Raw genomic sequence first — 20,853 nt, forward strand, 5'->3', positions numbered from 1 at the left:
CCCAAGAGTTTTGAAGAAAGGCAAATGATCTCATCAAAGCCTAACATTCTTACAGTGTGACAGGATGGATATAGATAGGATGTTCCCTCTGATGGGTGACTCTCGAACCAGGGGACATATTCTCAGAATAAAGGGCAGACCATTTCAGACTGAGATGAGGAAGAATTTCTTCATTCAGAGCATGGTGGCCTTTGGGACTCTACCTCCGAGGGCTGTAGAGGTTAATTTTCAATCAGGCTCAAGACAAAAATTGATAGGCTTCTGGAGGCTAATGACTTGGGATATGGAGTCAGTGTGGGAAAATGACATGATGAAATTCTTCATCATAACCTAGAATGGCAAAGCAGGCTTGTTGGGCTATGGACTACTCCTGCTGACTGATTTATAATTCACTGTAATTTTGGTACATCAAAGTCCTGCTGCTTTGTGAAAAGGTCTTCATATCGTTTCCTCAGAATGCAGCCCATTTAAAAAATAGATTTCAAATAGATTTGAGGCGGGGGTGGGAGGGAGAGGGAAAAAAGAATTCAAGATGTTATCATACAAACTTACTGTTTGCTCTGAAAGATTGATTCGGACTAGCTGGTTTCCAGAGGCCTTTGCTAGAGCTGCGACCAAGCTTGTCTTGCCAACTCCTGGCGATCCCTCTAGTAGAATCGGCTTCTTTAACTTCATTGCTCGCAACAGCCTTTGGGCATTCATTGCTGTTGTGCCAGCATTCAGTGCATAGTCGGTGACTGCCGTTTTCTCTCCAACAGCCCCTACTGAAAACATCAATATGTGTACACATTTACATATGTGCTCACATTAAAATAATACCCTGTGCCACACCACACTCAAACCCCAGAATCAATCAAATGAGGCAAATCTGATCAACTCTACCCAAATATGAAAATCAAGGTCTTGCTACGGGTAGACTGTAACAATACAAATAAGTTTAATAAAGATAAACAGGATAGCTAGGAATTAGTGTACAGAACAAAAGACAGTTATTTAGATGAAACACAAGTATCTCTTTAGTCTAGGTTACTCTAAAAATCTGAATATTCAATTGAATAAAACTCGTTATGTAAGATACAATGTTTCGGATAAAGTCAACTCAAGAAATCAACTCAACATAGATGTCAACCTTGAAGGGATTAGAGGTCACTGCTTTTTATATTAAAATTGCCTTTTCATGAAAGGGCCTTTGGAAACTGTAAACTAAATCTGGCAACATTTACAATTGTAATAGTTGCTACAAGAGGTTTTGTAGCTTCGTAGGAGGCACCCAAGCACGGAGGATGTCACCTAGACAGGGGACGAAACGTTTGCAAGACAAATTCCCAGCTTGGCGAACAGAACCACAACAGGTTTTGTAGTGTCGTGGTAGTGTCTCTACCTCAAGTCTAACATGCTCAACTACTAATCCAAAGCCACCAGTCTCTCTGAAGAATAAAACACCTACCATAGTTAAAAAAAATCACAACACCAGGTTATAGTGCAACAGATTTATTTGAAAGCATTAGCTTTAGGAGTGCTGCTCCTTCACAGCTACCTGATGAAGGAGCAGCGCTCTGAAAGCTAGTGATTCCAAATGGATTTGTGGGCGGCACGGTGGCACAGTGGCTAGCACTGCTGCCTCACAGCGCCAGAGACCCGGGTTCAATTCCTGCCTCTGCGTGGAGTTCGCACATTCTCCCAGTGTCTACGTGGGTTTCCTCCGGGTGCTCCAGTTTCCTCCCACATTCCAAAAAATGTGCAGGTTAGGTGAATTGGCCATGCTAAATTGCCCTAGTGTTAGATGAAGGGGTAAATGTAGGGGAATGGGTCTGGGTGGGTTACGCTTCGGCGGATTGGTGTGGACATTTTGGGCCGAAGGGCCTGTTTCCACACTGTAAGTAATCTAATCTAATCTAATCAAATATACTTGATGGACGATAACCTGGCGTTTTGTGACTTTTAAACTTTGTCCACCCCAGTCTAACACCGACTCCTTCACATCATGGAAATCTACCATTGCTCACGTCTTGAATGAGCTGACAGAGCATTTGGCAAGGAATTTGGAAAGTGATAAATATTGAGCGCACAAGTCAAGTGCATGCAAAAGGCTGGATTCTCATGTATCGGTTAATTTATGTGAGTTCTTACTACAATCAGTAAGCTATTTAAAGAAAAATATAGAAGAATCTGAATGCATGCCTACTGCTACTTGCACATGGCCTTTACCTTGTCTGGGGAAGTGAGTACCCCAATTCTTTCCAAAGCAATTTCAATTAAAAACTGCAAAAGTTTTAATGAGCTATCTAGAGTTTTTCACCTTCTTGACAAGAGCTAATGGAATAACTCTAACTTGCATTGAGAACACTTAAAAAGTATTTGGTGTTGTCACAGGATGACAGAGAGGATAGTGAGACTTGCGATTTTTCTCTGACCACTTATGCTTACCTATGGGAATGTAGAATGGATGAATTCCAAAATAGCTTGCAGTCCATACAACTTTCCTCTTTCTTTTCTGATCATAACTGTTTGACATATTCCACATTCGTTTGTTCAACTTTGTGATCTTGGACAGTTTCTTTAAAAGGAAGGTCAGGCATGCTTTGCGAGCAGCCAAAGTAGTCTCTGGAGAAGAAAATGCAGACCCTAGCACAGAATGAAAGCAAAAAAGGATCAGACCTCTAACACATGTACTGTACACTTAGAGTCACAGATGTACTGCATAGAAACAGACCCCACGGTCCAACTTGCCCATTCTGACCAGGTATCCGATATAAATCTAATTCCATTTGCCAGCATTTGGCAATATCCCTCTAAACACCTCCTATTCATATACCCAACCAGATGCCTTTTAAAAAAAAGTGTTGTAATTGTCCCAGCCTCCACCACTTCCTCTGACAGTTCATTCGATACACGCACCATTCTCTGCTTAGACCAAACTCCACTGTCCAGAGATGCTTGAAACTACACAGTACAGGCAGTCGGCTGTGGAGGTTCACCGCCTGGTCAGTCAGCTGTGGAGGTTCACCGCCTGGTCAGTCAGCTGTGGAGGTTCACCGCCTGGTCAGTCAGCTGTGGAGGTTCACCGCCTGGTCAGTCAGCTGTGCAGGTTCACTGCTCCTTTCTTTTCACCTCCTAAATGGTACCTGCTCTCCCAGTTTAAAGTACTGTTGTTGTGATTATTTTTCTCACCCCACAGTTCCTCAACAATGCAACAGCTTATAAAACACTAATTACTGCTCCAAAAAGAAAATCAAATAAATCAGCTCAAACACTGGAAAAAGGAGCTGCTGTTACAGCGACAATGTTTTCCTGTCCCCCATCTTGGATTACCCAGCCTCAAGGTGAACAGTTTGTCGATATTAATGTGTTCAATGCAATGACCACGATGGGAGGAGTGCACTGTCTTTCGCTATTTCCATTAATCCATGGTAATAACATGAATTTTATCTGATTACTGATGTGACAGATCATATCTTTCCTCTATAGTGAAAAAAAAATGCTGGACGAAGTCAGTAAGTCTGGCAGAATCTGCAGAGACAGAAACAGCATTAACAATTTGAGTTCAATATGATGTTTTGGAGTGGAAATAAACTCTGAGGAAGAATCACAGTGAACTCTAAATGTTAACTTTGGTTTTCTCTCCACAGATACAGCCAGATCTTCAGTTTCTCCAGCATTTTCTGTTGCTGTTAGTTTCAGATCTCCAGCTTCCTTGAAGTATTGTACTTTTTGATGATGTCTATTAGACTTAAAATAGACAAAAAAAATCAACACAATGTATTTAATAAACAAATGGATTGCAATTTGAAAATATAAATCTTTACTCCGAAACACACACTCTCACACACACACACGCAAAGATTCATATTAAAAAAAAATGTTTGACCATAGCAAGACCTTAGCTCAAGGGCAAAACAAAAGATGAAGTGTGGAAGGTTCACGGCTCACGGCTCACAAAAACAGATATCACCAAACACAAACAAATGTCCCTGGGATCTTTGTCAAGGCAGCTTGTTCAGGAAACAGTAGCTATGTTATAAATTCCATCAGACAACGACATTTCCAGAAAACCACAATTTCAGATTATGGCAACTTGAATCAGAAATGTAAAACATGTCAAGTCAACTTACTTGCAAGATGAGAAACTTTCAAAAGATCTTTCAGTACGAACTAACTTCATTAAAACATACTGTGCTCATTAACCATAAACAGTCCAACATCTGTTATTTGAATTTTACACTCAATTTTTAAACTTGTTAAAAATTCTAGCATAAAGGAAAAAATATTCCAGCCTTTCCGCTCAGTGGAAGTTTCACCAGTCAAAAATACCTGTTCCAATTCCATCAATACAGGTGAGACACGCAGCATGTATGAATCCAGTCACAGGATCAAGCTGAAAATTGCCAATTTCATCAGAGTCCATTACATTTGCAGTCACATCCCTTGTTGTAACATTCATGAATTCCACCCAGGACAGGAGATCTCGGATACTTAACACACATCGACGCCCAAACTCTTGATTCTTTAACCAGTCAATGAAATCCAAAATAAGTTCAGCTATATCGTTGCCTGCGATGTACAGGGAGGAGAAAAAAAACATTTGACAGGGAAAAAAAAATGACCATCTACTTGAATTACACATTTTAAAAATGTTGTTTCTCAGTTCGCTCACTGTTTTTTATATTTCCCCATACATTCAACAGTCTTGGAACAAGATGACTACAGTAAACCCATTCACAGTTCTTGGAAGTTGTTGGCCTTGAATCTTTGTAAGAATACACAGTGGAGCATAAATTAACTCAATTTTCCATCCTCTATCATCCAACCCACCAAAGATTTCCTAACCAATGTCACATTAGAGTGATAGTTAAGGTCTTATTCTCTGTGCATGTACAATGAACACCAGTCTTCTGAGCTTCTAGAGTAGCTGACATCACAAAAGCGTTCCTGTGAGAGACCTAACATAAAATAGATACTCTATGTTTACTTTGAATTAAATCAGCCATAGGCTTAAAAGTACAGGAGTAATTGCTGTCTCAACTATCAAAACCCGAATACCAGAGCCCATAGAACATCTCTTTGAAAGACGAGGAAAGTCAACTTTTAAAATCTATTCCAGTCCAATACACACACACAATAAGTTGCAATAACTGACAAGACTTCACAAAGAATAGGATTCATTCATGTGACCATGAGCTGATGGAATTTCATCAGGACACATATGGGTGGCTGTCTGGGGGGAATTTCAAATTGCTCTCAGTGTCTGTGTGATTTTCCTCTAGGTGCTCCAGTTTCTTCTACAGCTCAACTTACAGATGTAGGCAGGTTGGCAATGCTAAACTAGCCTGTAGTGTGCAGAAATATGCAGGCTAGTTGGATTAGCCATGGTAAACACAGGGGTGGAGACTGGGCCAGGGTGGGATGCTTTTCGGAGGGTCAGTGCAGGCTTAGTGGGCTGAATGGCCTCTGTCTGCATGCAGGGATTCTATAATTCTAAGTATTACATTTTTCATCCCATGTCATTCCTCAAAATGCACAAAACATCCAACAAAATAATAAGTCAGCAGAACATCACACCTTCATGATCTTGCTCATCGAAAGACAGCCCAGGGCTTAGGTTATGTTGAATTATCGCCATCATATCCTCACGGCTATTGATAGGTGGACACCAGATCTCAGTAAATCTGTTCCTCAGGGCTGGTGAAAGCTGAAAGGGAAGCAACGGATTAATTCACTTTACAAGCATTCATGGCTTTAGATTTTAAAATTATCTTTTAATATTACATTGAGACAATAGGAAACAATTTTTTGTTTTTTCACAGGATGTGTCCCCCTGGTTAGGCCAGCATTTATTGCCCATCCTGAACTGACTCGGAGCAGGTGGTGAGCTGCTTCCTTGAATCACTACGGCCCTTGGAGTGGAGGCACACTGGCAATATTGTTTAAAAGGGAGTTCCAAGGTTTTGATCAAGAGGCAATAAAGGAATGGCGACGTAATTGCAAGTCAGGGTGGTCTGACTGACTTGGCTCAGGAAACTTGTAAGTGAAGGTGTTCCCATGCATCTGCTGCCTTTGTCCTTCTGGATAGTAAAGCCCTTGGGATCATAAGGTGCTATCAGTGGAGTTCTGGTGAGTTATTGCAGTGCATCATCTAGATGGTACATATAGCTGCCATGTGCATTGCTGGTGAAGGGAGTGAAGGTTTAAGGTTATAAACAGGATGTTTAAGTGGTTTTTCTTCTAAATTGTGTCAAACTTCTTGAGTGTTGCACTTTTCCATTACATTTCTGTCGACAAGAGCCAAATTCATGGCATCCGAAGCAGCTCAGCTGCACATTGTGGTGGAATGGGGGTAGATAGAAGAGCATTAGTGACATGGAATTATATTGTAAGAGCAACAAATAGACATTTCTGCAGCCACAACATGACACCAGCACCTGATCCCTCTCTCAGTCATAAGACCATAGGATACAGGTGCAGAACTAGGCCATTCGGCCCATCCAGTCTGCTCCACCATTCATCATGGCTGATATGCTTCCAATCCCATTCTCATGCCTTCTCCCCATAACCCTTGATACCCTTACAATGAAGGTCAACGATTTCACTGAGCAGCAACTGGATGCTCTGAAGGGGGAAAAGCAAACTATCAAAGGTGATGGTTCATGGTGGTTCCAACTCTCAAATAAATAAAGAGGGATGAGGACCTGCGAGCAGAATATCAGGAGCTAGGAAATTAATTTTTAAAAAATGATCTCAGGATCACTCCCAGTGCCACAAGCTGTTGATACCAGGAACTGTAGAGTAGAACTGTTCATTGCTTGACTTGAGGCCTGGTGTAGAAGGGATAGACCGTCGAGGGGGATCAATTCTAGGGAAAATGGAATCTGTAGAAATTGTTCAGGTTGTACCCAACAGGACAGGAACTAATATCCTCAGGTGTTCACTAGTGCTGCAGAGGAAGGAAAATAGGAACCAGAGTGGGCAAACAAGAGTGAAACATAGAAAACAGGAGCAGGAGCAGACCATTCAGCCTTTCAAATCTGCCCCGCCATTCAATATAGCATCATGGTCGATCATCCAATTCAGTCCCTGCTCCTGCTTTCTCCCCATACCCTTTGTCAAAGAAAACAGTTGAGGTGAAAACATTGAATATTTGCCAAGAAGGAGTTCGATATAGTCCTTATGTCTAAAGGAAATCAAAGATTCACAACTCTCTAGATGAAGAAATTTCTCATCTCTGTACTAAATGGCCTACCTTGTATTCCCAGATGGTGACTCTGGTTTTGCACTTGCAAATCACAAACATGCTTCCTACATTTATGCTGCCTAGTACTATTGGAGTGTTACAGATTTCTCGATGTTATAGAAGGAAATTTCCCCTCGTTATACTAGACTCCAGTAAATATGGTCCTAACCAACCTAGATCTCTTCACACTTCAGTCCTGCCACCCCAGATTCAGTATGGTGAATGCTTATTGTACTCCCTCTGTAACAAAAATGCCCATCCCCAGATAAAGGAGACCAAAACTTCACACATTACTCTTGGGCTCACCAAGATCCTGTAAAATTGCAACAAGTCAGCCTTGTTCTTGTACTTGAGTCCCCTCACTATGAAGTCCAACATACTATTCGAATAATGGGTCAAAAATTCAAGGTAGTTGCAAATAAACCAAATAAGCTACTGAAGATATCTACAGTAGCAGTTCAATAAGGCAGCTCATCAACACCTTCTCCACAGCAATAAACACAGACAATAAGTGTGACCTGGCCTATGCCCGCATCCCATAAACAAAAACAGTAAAACTTACTACTTGTGGGAATAGTTCAGACAAGTACATGCAATGCTTTCACAAAGGAATAGATAAGTACACAGCATACGGGAACATGTAAACTAGGCTACCATTCAGCAGGAATGAGAGAACACTGCATGAATGGAAATGTCATACGGCATTAAATCAGTCAAAAGTTAATAAGGTGTGGCTCTCAGTGTCCTGGTTAGTGTTTATCCCTCAAACCAATATATAGTTTTTAAAAATTCACCTGGTCACTATTACAGTGCTATTAGTGGCAGCTTGCTTTGTGAAAATTGGCACCCAGATTTTTTCTATTCATGTTGCAATTTATAGCTATTTCAAAACAAAACTACATTGGCTCCAAGTGCTGTGGTTTATGAGAGGGTGTGAAACACTGGTTATAAAAGCAGTGCTTTTCTTCCTGCCTAGATTAGCCATCTACATATTTTGTTGATCATACTACAGAGGAACCTCAATTATCCGAATATCGGATTATCCGAAGGGGATCTCAAGGTCCCATTTAACATAATGTTTCTAAGAGCTGTTTCAACCCTGATCACGTCTTTTGTTTACAGGTACAATGATTAAAAATGCACTTGGCTCACTGAAATGCTGCAGAGGACAGTCCAGGCATCATCTCTAAATGACTGTTTGTTTTCTCTCTCTCTCTCCTTTCCCTGGAGTTCAACTTAGGGGTGAACCCAAAACCCCCCTTCCCCAGATAATCTCTCCAACAAGGAACATGTCAAAATGTTGCGTGTGTGCATGCTATTTCATTATTTGGAGACTTAAGCCACTAAATCAACAATAATCTCACTGTTGGTGTACAGTCTGGCTGCTTGGAGATGGGATTGGAGGTGGGAATGCACGGAGTGCAGGTTTGCGGCTGTGGGTTTGGGGGCAATCGTAGGGGGCGAGGTCTCGTGCGCAGTGTGCTTTTGTCCAGCCTTCTGAATGGGGAGCAGACTTCACAGAAAACTGGGCCTCAGAGGAAATCAATTAAGCGAATAATCAATTATCCAAACAAAATAGTGCCCGCCCATTTCATTCAGATAATAGAGGTTCCTCTGTATATCAATTCAAATCATAGTATTGTAAACACGCACTTACCTCTTTTTTCCCAAAATCACCTCCAGGGTTCATGGTTGCAAGAATCCTAAACCTGTTTCCAGCTGTAATGAGCTCCACAGTATCATCTTCCCCAGTCCCCTTTTCTGCAAGCAAGAGTGACTGTTCATCTTCCAGGACACTATATGTGCATTGAAACGCAAAATACAAGTTTTTAGAAAACAGATGAAAAACATTTAGAAACAAGCCAATTCCTGCTCTAAACACACTGAAAATGAGCTGGTGAATTGGATTTTAACAACACCTGTTGAGTCTTTCCAAAACAGAATCATCCGCCAGCGAGATTTCATCCATCAGAAACATGTTATCTTCCTTCATTGCAAGCACAAGAGGTCCATCGTGCCACTCAAACAGTCTGTTGGGGTTGGCATCATCCTATCGGTCAAGAAACAAATCTTAAAAAGGTGCAGACTTAACCTCCAAAACAAAAAAGCCTGGAGAACAGGACTGCTTGCCAATTTGTGTCACTGTATAGGACGTTTATCAACACACAGAGAAATCTGGTACATCCCACTAGATTACAAGGCAACAACTTCCATGCAGTACGTATACAAAGTTGTCTCAATTCCTGACCAATTCATATTTCTAGCTGGTTCACCCACTACCTCACTACTCGATGCACACAGTCTAGTCAGTGAATCATTAATAGTCTTTGGAAGCAAAACAAGCTCCTCAAAACATCAATGATAATCCCACCAACCAATGAAACAGGTAGAGTGGCCTATGCTTCCATGATTGTGCCTGAAAAATAGTGCCAACCACCACCATTGATCAGATTTCTTGCTGTTTAGTTCTTTTTTGAAACAGGTTGTTATGAATTGCTCTGTTCTCACATGATCTCTAACTGGAGAAAAAGAACAATTGGACAATTGCTTGCAATGTGAATATTAACATGCTCTAACTTATTTATTTTCTGAAAACTTCCTTCCTAAACCTATCACTTGGCTGCGAGATTCGGCTTCTCAACCTCTTTACATCAGCGCCCATTTTGTTTCATTACACATCTATGAAGCCCTCTGACTGAACAGAATGGCAGTGTTAAAGGCAAACTGCTGTGCCTTTTTTTTCCTGGGCTGTACTGAACAGAAATTTGAAATCTTTTATTAATCGGGCAGATGCACTATGTCAACATTGCAAAATGGGTAACTAAAGAGCACAACCATTTCCAAGTGTGATTTATGCATATCTTAATACATTTCAAGACACTGCCCACATTATGATGTAGGTTATCCGTAGACCATTACAGAACATGGGCACACCTCAATCCATAACCAGTCATTCAGACAGAACTGGGGGTATTTTCTCTTCAATTTTACTCCCTGCTCATCAAAATATGTTTCAGCTTAATACAAGTTCAGGTCCTAATCTGCACTTTCCGTTCCACAGTTAGTACACAACCTGATTTGTTGTACAAGCATAATTCTTCAGGTTTATTTTCTATACTTTCTACCTCCACTTTTGAGCTATGGAGCAGAGCCAAAGAAAATAACTCAGGTCAGCAACTCCAGCAGCTAGTTTGGGAATGTAATGACGTAATCTGGTGGTGATGAGGGCATTTCCAACCTTTCATTAACTACTTGACAAGGGTTGACAAATGGATTACTGGCTTTAAAAGAGGATAATCAACTTACTTCTTCACTGGAACTATGTCTGACAGGCCTCAGACCCCCAAGGAAGTCAGATGTCTCCAAGTGCAAATGACAATTCACTGCGTGCAGCTTCTGATTGAACAAGGAAGCAAACATCTGACACACTGTGGTCTTACCACACCTATGAAAAAAGGAAAAAAAAATCTCACATTTAGTTATCTGATCATTGGACAGCAAAATAATGGGAAACAGTGGAGAACTGATTGGGCAATAGCACAATGACCAATACAGATTTGGAAGCAACAAATTATGTCTTAAATTCTTGAAAGACTTCATTTGGATGCAGGTAAGAAAAAAAGAGCCAAGTCCACTGAAATGCAGATTCTTGCATCAAATGGATAACATGGAAACAGTACACATAAAAGACTATAAGCTTTAGAAGCAGAAGTAGGCCATTCAGCCCATTCAGTCTGCTCCAAAGAGATCATGGCTGATCTGATCATCCTCAACTCCACTTCCCTGCCTTCTCCCCAGAACAATGCCAAATGGTAGGGGATGGTCAGGGCATTGTTGAGGCACATACAGAATGCTGGGACAATATCAGGACATAAATTAAAGTGAGAAAATAATGGTCAGATTTCATGAGCAGTACAATAAAAAGCTATTCACATGGTGATTTCATAAGTAAGAAATTAGGCAGTACAAATCATAAGACAATATGACAGCTATTAGAGTTCTTCAGAACTAGCCCTGGATTCTTTTTGTACATTCTCAGGAAGTTGGCACTGGTTGGGCCAACATTTATTGGTCACTCTTAAGTGCTGTGGAGAAAGTGACGGTCAGGCACTTTCTCAAACTGTTGCAATCTGTGTGCACAGATAGCGCTGTGGATAAGGAGGTTCACTACTTTGACCCAGTGATTGTGAAGGTAAAGCAATATTTTCCAAGTCAGTGAATATCCAGCTTGCCTTTGGAGGGTGCTGTCAAAGATGCCTTGGTAAGTTGCTGCAATGCATCTTTTAAATGATACACAATGTTGCCACGTTTATAGCATGGGGAGCATATATGTAAGATAGTAGTTGGGGTGTTAATCAAGTAGGCCGCTGCACTGAGTTTCTTGACTAATGGAGTGAAAATCATCCAAGTGGCAAGTATTCCATCATACTTCTGTCTTGCATCAGCTTCAGAGAGTTAGGTGAATAACTTTATGCAGAATCCTCAGCATCTGGCCACTTCTTGCAGCCACAGTATTTAAGACCAGGCCAGTTAAGTTTCTGGTCAATTGTGACTGTAAAATGTTATTGGTATCATTTAATATCAAGAGGATATTATTTGGTTCTCGCTCTTGTTTGAGATCATTACTTGTTTGATACTTGCATAAGATTAAGTGAAATGTTTTTGCCAAACAACAACCCAGTGTTCAAATCTTGTCTACATGCCGCAGCACATTAAATGTGGAATGTTTCATTATCTGGAAGAGTTGCAATTGGTACTCATCATTATACAATTTTTAAAAATTCTTTAAAATGTTTTATTCATTCATGAATGTGAGCATATTGGCTGGGCCAGTATTCGATTATGCTTACTCAGAATTGAACATCCCAAACTTTGACATTATGTAATGAAGATCATGCTCCGAGCAGCTGAGGATGCTTGGGCCAAGGATACTGTCTAGGGCTGATGTGAGTTAAGGTGTGCCCAACATATAATGTTTGTTCCCACCAGATTCCCTTTGACTTCGATTTGGGTTATAAAAGACTATCAGGGCTCCTTGATGACACACTTGGCCAAATGTTGCCTCACTGTCAAAGGCAGTAACTTTCAGCCCAATTCTGAATTCAGCTCTTTTATCCATATGTGAAAGATGTCAGGAACCAAGTTAGTCTGGCAGAAACCAAACAAAGCAAGTGAACAGGTTACTGTTCAGTAAATGCTGTTTTATTACACTGTCAACAAACCCCCTTTCATCATTCTGCTGATGGTCAGCATTATGTTACTGGGGTAGGGTGGACATTTGGACTAATTAGATTCACCCCTTTTAAGGAAAAGTCATATTTGGGCAACTTTACAGAGTAAAGGTAGATGTCAAGGTTGAAGTTCTAATGGAACAAATTATAGGAATGGATAATTCTTGAGCACAAGTCTTCAGCACTGTAGCTTATATGTATATAATATATATGAGTTACCTCTTGATGTTCTGTGGGCTGAATTAAACCAGCTAAATACAGTTGCTTCATTTATAGGGACCTCAGGAAGAGATGGATCATCCACTCAGCACTTGAGCTGATGTATTAATATTGTAAATGCAATAATATGCCCAAATTTCTCCAATCAGTGCAATTTTACAACTTTATGCAGTGACGATACTATGGCTTGAAAAGGCATATTTTGGCCTTTTTTTTTTGAAGAAAGACTTTAGCAATTAAGAGCCGACCTTCTCTTCCAAGTCAATAATGTAAACATGTTGTGAGGCCTTGGGGGTTTTCTTTTAAAAAGTTGGAACAATAGAAGCAGCATGAATGGATAGAGTCAGGCTCCTACACAAGAAGGGTTTTACTTAAGCTTTCACCAATTGTTGGAGTTTTGTGGAAGCTGCAACATCTCTCTTTTTTTTACCTCTCTCTCTACTACAGTTAAAATCTAAAATTCTCTCTTTGCTGCCAAAATCACATTTGAGGCAAATCTATTTTACCAATCTCGCCTTTGTCAAAGGTGTACTTATGGGATGTTATTATATTGGAACAGTTACCATTTAGATATTAAATAATCTATCATCCTGTTAAGTTTTCCAATAGAGTTAAAGTTATATCAATTCTCCTTTCTTTTGTTTGTATTTTAATTGTAGGGGTAAGAATAAAGTGTGTTTTACTTCAAGCCTTCTAGTGTAACCAATCAAATTACATCTGAAACAAAGCACCTAACATTTGCCTTTAAATAACATAAAAGGTAGTGTCTAAGTTATCTCCTTGATATATTTGATGGGAGTTTTATCTGGTCTGTATTGCCTGAAATTCAAAAACTTGGGTTAAATTCTACTCTGGTTTCATCATTACAACCACAGTTTATAGTCATGCCAGCATATATGTATCAGACGTGAGGATAGATTTAATTAAAATTTTGGATAATTACCCAGTTTCTCCAACAATTAGCACAGCTTCGCGAAACTTCAAAGCTTGTCCCACCAGAATTGCCAACTTCCGCATTCCATATGTCCACACAACATGACGAAAGTCATCAGACAAGTTTGATGTCAGACTTGGCCACTGATCTGTAGAGTGGGAAACCAGGTGAAAGTGGGTCAGAAGAGACTTACTTTGACAAGTCATGGAAAGCCAGTTTAATGAAGCGCTATAAATCAGCATGAATGTATGCACCTATTCAACTGATATATAACCCATTCAATCTCACAAAAAAGATTTTAAAAAGGCCCAAACTATAAATGGAGACCCATTTTTGAAGTTTTGTGGGCACCACTTAAAAGTGCTCAGCCTAAAAAACTAAATTTCTACATTAACAGTTCAGTGCACACAACTAAGGATAGATAGGATGATATCACAGATAATGCTGGAGAGCAGAAATATCATTTTGCTTCTGTATTTCTAAAAGAAATAGAACAGTGATGGACTGATAAAATCAGCAATGCTAAAAAGTGGATTGAGGAAACTAATCAAACTCAAGATGATAAAGCTCCTGGTCAAATTAAATAAAATTACTTGTATGCAATCCACATGAAAAAAGGGTTGCAGAGACAGCCGTTCTCTCATTTAATCATCAGCTCAAAAATCTGCCAGAGGACTGGTGGATTTCTGCTTCCTAGATTTAAATAATATGCCTTGAAGGAATCACAAACAGGCAGCTTAACATCAGTGGTAGAAACTAAACGGAATTCCTCCAAAAAGTAGGACAACAACTAGGATTAAGAAAAGTAACAGCAAGCAGTTAGCATGGATTTCAATATAGAAATCCTTATTTGACTAACTTTACTGAATCTTGAGAAGGTAACAAAGTAATAGAAACACAGGCGATGTAATATACCTGAACTTTTTAAAGGCCTTTGTTAAAAGGGTACCATAAGAGACTAGTGAATAAAATCGTAGAGTCAGAAATATGCAGAGTAGATTGCTTTGTCATGTAAAATCAACGAATGGAGAGTTATTCAAAATGGTAGAAGGTTCTTTTCATTAACTCATGGGATGTGGCATTATAGGTTAGGTTGGCATTTATTGGCCATCCCCAATTGCCCTCTAGAACAGTGATGGTGAACGTCTTTTCAAGAACTGTTTTAGTTTATATGATGTAGATACTCCCAAAGGGAGGGAGTTTCAGAAATTTGACATGACAGTGAAATAATGTCAGCACAGTGCATGTTGAAGATGGGGGGGGGAGCAATATCTTGCATATAGTATTGTTCCCATAAACCTGTTGCCCTTGTCCATTTGGGTGGTAGAGATTGTGGGTTTGGAAAGTGCTGGGAGAGTTGTTGAGATAGGTAAAAAGGTGTTCTATAATGATTAGAAATGACACCACTGCAATTAACAGTTTACATATATAATTTTGACTTTGGAATAAACCCAAATTTCTAAATTTGTAGATTATGCCAAATTTGAGGTTAGAGGGAAGATACTCAATACAGAAAAATATGGATAAACTTGCAGAATGGTAAAATGAAGTCCAAAACAGATAAATGACAAATAAAGAGATCACTTACTATTTGAACACGCAAATATAGGCAGGTAGAAGAACAAAAAAGGAATCTAAAAAGCATCAAATCACTAATGCTGTACCACAGGTTAGCAAATCCACACAAAAAAAACATGAGATTTTCCATCTAGATGGATAGAACTGAAAAGCAGGGAAGTTTATACTAAGCTTGCATTGAATTTTGCAAGTAGTTCTGGTCACCTTCACCTTAAAAAAAGGATATAGAGGTGTACAGAGGGTGCAGAGAAGATTTGCAAGAATCATCCCAGAATTATGTACATAAGTCAGTCATAAAATCAGGAGAAGAGCAACAACCTGGTTTTCTTTGGTCCAAGAACATTTCCTCTTTCGAGTAAGAGCATAATTAGCGACCGCCTATCTAAGATGGTCATCAAGAACCACAATAGGGAATTCAGAAGAAACTTCTTTACCAAAAAGGATAAGAATATGGAATTCACTGCTGGAATATGACTACAGATCCACCTAAGGAGAAACTAAATGAACATATGCAGAAGGTACAGATGCTTACAATGGTAGATTTACATGAGCAAAGACAAAGATAGCCCAAGTGGAGCATCAAGACCGGCATGGACTGGTTGGGTCAAATGGATATACGGCACAGAAACTAGCTAATGTAATCATTTGTATGGTAGAAAAAAAAGCATTAATTGTGCCTTTTATGATCATAGACATTGCAAAACACACCAAGAAAGCAACTGAAACGTATGGGCAGCCAATTTGCACATGGAAAGCTCCTGTAAACAGCAATGTGATAATTACCAGATAATCTAATATTGATTGAGAGATTAAAAGCAGTCAGGACACTGGAAATAACTCCTGTACTTTTTTGAATTAGTGCTGTAGGATTTATTACTTCACTGAGGGAGCTGGAGTCTCACTTTAATGTTTCAAGGGATAGATAGCAACTCTAACAGTGCAGCATTCCTTCAGTTCTGCACTCTACTGTCAGTCTCTACTTTTGTGCTTTAAATCATGGAATGGCCCTTGTGACCTTGTGACTTAGGATAGCATGCCAGCAAATAAACCATGGCTGCCACTTGGCAGTCACAAAATCTCAGAAAAAAGCTGTTTAAAACAAAAAAACTTACCAATTCTTTTTTGAAGACTTTCTTTTGAGAACATAACTTCAGGAACAAGCTTCCTTTTAAATTCTTTTTCAAGGATACGGTGAATAACAAAGACTTCTTCTTCTTTCCTCACACGGCCTGCCAAAAGCATATAAGCTGCAAGAGCAGTTAACTCTTAGCTCAGATCAACAAAGTGGAAATCCTTTTAAAAATTAAGTTTGAAACTGCAGAAACACAGTCTTAAATTCTAGCATCTAGCAAAAACATGGCTTAAAGTGCAAAAAAATCACTTCATTATAAACATACATTTTTACTTTGGCAATGTCTAAGAGAAACAATTTATAGACAATCTACCCAACCACAGATGTGACAATATGTTGTGAAAAAGTGAGATTCTCATTTCATACCATCCCAGATGAACAGGGAATATTATTGCTAGCTGATTTCCATGCCTCTGGTAGCTACTCACATACAAGAGGCAGGGTGCGTTCAATAGAAAAGTGGACAGGAGAACTGGAGAAGAATGGAACAAAACAACAAAAATAAACACACCGAGGATGGCAAGACAAGTCAGACTTTTAACAGAGATAGGAAGTATCTACAGGAGTTATTTGTCCACACTATATTCATAAGCTCCATCAGCAGAGCCAAGCAAGACCTTCTCAAAAGAAGATGCAATCAAGGTCAAATTACCCTGGGTCAAATCAATCATTATTCCAGACGAAGTCCTTCAAGCCTTTTCCAAGAATAGGGAAACTACATGGGACTGTGTGACTTCAAAAGAAAAAAAAGTGGTAATCACAAGAATCAATGACAAACTCACCATCAGTGGCTATGTGTCTAATCCAGTCATAACCAGGCATCAATTGTTCAGTCAACCTGTAACGTTCAGCCCACCTAAACAGTTCACGCAGAGTAATGAAGCCATGTTTTCCAGCAAAAACACTTGATCCCCTACGATAGGACTGTTTTAAGAAAGAAACATTTGTTAACGTATGATGTGAAGCAAAATAACCTCTTGCTGCCTTCAACCCTTGTTTCTGTATCATTTACATCATGCTTCAATAGGCTGTCAGAAATCCAATGGCTAGTTTTAAGATTTACTTCATTAGTTTGAGAACTTTTTTCCCCCAAATGGCATTTTTAAATATCTTATCTTATCAAAATCTATTATGGGAGCTCTCAGAAAGCCCTTCCAAAAACTTTAGAACAGTGCTCTGAAATACCTGCAGCTCCAGCATAACCTTCACGAGTTTTGCACAGTAAGATGGAGGCAAACTGGATCTCTTGTTCAGAATAATTTCCAATTCAGCTTTTGGAAGTTCATCAAAATGTAATTCCACAAAACGGTTCCTGAATGCCCTTGACAACATCTAGAAACAAAATTTTAAAAGTCAAAGTTAAAACAAATTGGTAACAATTATAAAATTCGTCCCAAATTAATCCAGGATTTTCATAGCATTACAGACTCAACCGATATAGAACTGGTGGATAATATTTTGGAGTACCAAATACTTCTCTAAATCATAAAACAGTCAACATTTTTGGAGTCTTAAACTAAATGTGTAGACATGCAAAGCAAAAATACTTGGTCAAAATACTAATGGAAACACAAAATGCACGTCAATGGCATCCTGTCTCAACTGCAAAATACAACAGATTTTACACTTAAATCCATTAATAAATCCAAAATCTCGTATTGCGTCCTAGGAGAGTATAACAAAAAGAGAAAGTGTCTTTCCCTACCTGTCTGTAGCCTTCCAAAATGCTGACCATATGACCTGCCTCCAATATCTCACCAGTTGTCCAACCAGGTGAAACTGTACTAAAAACAGAAAATTGCTGGAGAACTCTGTAGGTTATGCAGCTTCCATGAAGAGAAAGCAAGCTAATGTTTCGAGTCTAGATGGGTCTTCATCAGAACTGAAATGAAATGTGTCTCTGATGAAGAATCATCCAGAATCAAAACGTTAGCTTGCTTTCTCTCCATGGATGCTGCCTAACCCATTGTGATCTCTGACATTTTTTGCTTTCTGTTCAGATTCCAGCATCTGCAGTAATTTGCTCCTATAGGTGAAACTGCAGTTGTCTGGTTCCATTCAATCAATAACTTAAATGGTGGCTCTTTTCGATCAGACAAATTGACATCATAAGTCCCCCAAGAACTTATCCTCATCGCCTCATTCCTCGTGTTTGTGCTGCCCTCTGGCAACATAATACAAAAACAGATATATTCCTAATCGTACCTAACCTTCAATTGTTAGACAGCACCTGACATCCACTATTGGTTGAGCAGCGACTTCCTGTAATTTAAATGGTGGTCATGGTGGGGGAAGTGAAGCGAGATGGGAAAGGAGAACCAAAGCCAATGCCTTCAATGCCCAGCTCCAAACTCCATTCCCAATAACCAACTCAACTCCTCTCTATGGAGAATGAGGCTAACCCACAATTAGAGATCAGCTTCGAATCCTATAATCAGCACAATCACAAAGACCAACACTTTCACATCTCCGTAACATCACCTGACCATCCTGGCTTAGCTCAACTACTGCCCTCATACATACCTTTATCATCGCCAGGCATGACTATTCCTAAACATTCCTGGTCACCATCCCACATTCTACCCTCAATAAACTTCGGAGGCCATACAACAGTCTACTGCCCATCTCTTCACTCAGACTGTTCACCTAATCAAGTTTGTCCTCAAATGACCAATACCAGCTCCCAGTGAAGCAAAATCTTGATTTTTCAAATTCATGGTTTTCAAATTTCTCCACAACCCCACTCCTCATCTTTAATCTCTTCCAATCTCACTACCCTCAGAAATCTCCTTTAATTCGGGCATTTGGAGTACCTCAGAATTTAATTACTCTACCATTTGTTGCAATGCTCAGAGGTACCTAAGCCTTACAATGTGTGAAACTCACTCCCTAAACCTTTCTTTCAACCCCTCAACCCTCCTTACACCACTACTTCACTGATTCTGCTTCTGGTCATCTGCCCTGATATTTCCTAGCAGCACTGTCATTTGCTCTCTTGTCCCCACATAGTATCTGAGAAGAATATTTAGAAGACAAACTGTCCGATTTTTATTAAACGAAAAGTAAGTTCCAAGATTTATATGCTCGTGACAGTTAATTTAAATATCTGTTCCACAACGCTGTCTTTTTTTTTTGAAAACAGTCACGATTTGGAGGTGCTGGTGTTGGACTGAGGTGGACAAAGTTAAAAATCTCACAACATCAGGTTACAGTCAGACAAGTTTATGTGGAAGGAGACAGTGAGATCTTCAGATGCTGGAGATCGGAGTTGATAGTGTGTTGCTGGAAAAGCACAGTAGGTCAAGCAGCATCCAAGGCCAGGAAAATCAACGTTTCAGGCCGTAGTTTTTCATCAGAAACGAACAAACCAACAGGTTTATTTGGAAGCACTAGCTTTCAAAGCACTGCTCCTTCATCAGGTGGTTGGGGAGCAGCACTTCAAAAGCTCGTGCTTCTAAATAAACCTGTTGGACTGTAACCTGGTGTTGTGTGATTTTTAACTTCATTTACAGTGGTAATATACTAAGGTGTGTCATGCTGAGGAATAATTCTCTGCCTTCTATAAAGTTCCAATTAGAGCCTGCATTCATTGTCCATCTAGGACATTCAGCCCACACCCATCACACCTGCGAATAGAAAGACCAAAAAAGTCAAAAACAGACCTTCCTACCACCATATAGTCCAGGAGGATTCTGAGTTGCAAAAAGCATGAATCTTGGATGTGCTTTTACCACCTCCTGGGTCTCAGTTATAAAGAGCTCTCGATTGTCATCAAGCAGCCGATTAAGAGCTTCCAAGACATCAGTAGGGGCTAAATTCAATTCATCCAGGATAATCCAGTGGCCCTTTCGCATAGCATTGATAAGCACGCCTAGAGAGAGAGAAAAAACACACATCACCACTTTGATTATTAAACGTAGGCATGTTCAGTTTTGAAATATTAGTTTATCCATTCTAATAACTTAAATTTCCTCCAACGCAGGACAAAATCATTAACTGTAAACATTAAATGGACTGGATTTTGTGATCAGCTTAGGGGAGTAACGATCCCTTGAACTCACAAAATGGTCCCCAAAATGCATTTAACAAATATGAGAACATATATTTCGAACCTCAATTGAGGTGAACTTGGTCAAATCAGTGGGGACGGCTGTCAGATAGGGGCTATTGCCACAGTTAGTCAAGGGCAAGTCTGACAGTGAGCACAAAGTTCATGAAGGTTTGGGTGGGGATGGGGGGGGTGGGGGGGGAGCAGGGAGGTGGGTGCTCTCCTGAATTACCAGACTGAGCCTTGCTTTGCAAAGTTCATCTAAATGTTGTCTTCCATGCTCATCAAAATCACAAATGGAACCTGAAACAGAAAATAGCTATGACCGCACCCAGATTGAGCAAAGAGTTTTTCTTTCTCCTGTCCGAGTACCGAGGCTCAATAAAATTTGGAACTGGAAAAAGCACAGTTGGTCGAGCAGCACAGAGGAGCAGGAGAGTCCAAGGTTCCGGCAGGATCCTTTGTCAAGTCCTGCCTGAAACA

At 39.9% G+C, this 20,853-nt stretch overlaps 1 protein-coding gene across 5 annotated transcripts in view; it reads right to left on the reverse strand.

The window, feature by feature from the left end:
• Positions 1-20,853, reverse strand: part of mdn1 (midasin AAA ATPase 1) — a 189,269-nt gene that overhangs the window by 115,081 nt on the left and 53,335 nt on the right. For 3 of the 5 annotated variants that reach the window (XM_072553755.1, XM_072553756.1, XM_072553753.1), the window contains exons 25-36: positions 19,985-20,193; positions 17,508-17,654; positions 17,105-17,246; positions 16,303-16,437; positions 13,622-13,760; positions 10,535-10,673; positions 9,148-9,278; positions 8,886-9,024; positions 5,560-5,689; positions 4,312-4,551; positions 2,428-2,625; positions 553-764 (exon numbers count right to left, since the gene is read on the reverse strand). In XM_072553755.1, coding sequence (XP_072409856.1) covers positions 553-764; positions 2,428-2,625; positions 4,312-4,551; positions 5,560-5,689; positions 8,886-9,024; positions 9,148-9,278; positions 10,535-10,673; positions 13,622-13,760; positions 16,303-16,437; positions 17,105-17,246; positions 17,508-17,654; positions 19,985-20,193 — 1,961 coding nt within the window. The remainder of the gene's footprint in view (positions 1-552; positions 765-2,427; positions 2,626-4,311; positions 4,552-5,559; positions 5,690-8,885; positions 9,025-9,147; positions 9,279-10,534; positions 10,674-13,621; positions 13,761-16,302; positions 16,438-17,104; positions 17,247-17,507; positions 17,655-19,984; positions 20,194-20,853) is intronic. The other 2 variants (XM_072553757.1, XM_072553754.1) reach the window with 1 other exon arrangement.

This window comes from Chiloscyllium punctatum, chromosome 3 (genome assembly GCF_047496795.1).
Source record: "Chiloscyllium punctatum isolate Juve2018m chromosome 3, sChiPun1.3, whole genome shotgun sequence".
Taxonomy (NCBI): Eukaryota; Metazoa; Chordata; class Chondrichthyes; order Orectolobiformes; family Hemiscylliidae; genus Chiloscyllium; species Chiloscyllium punctatum.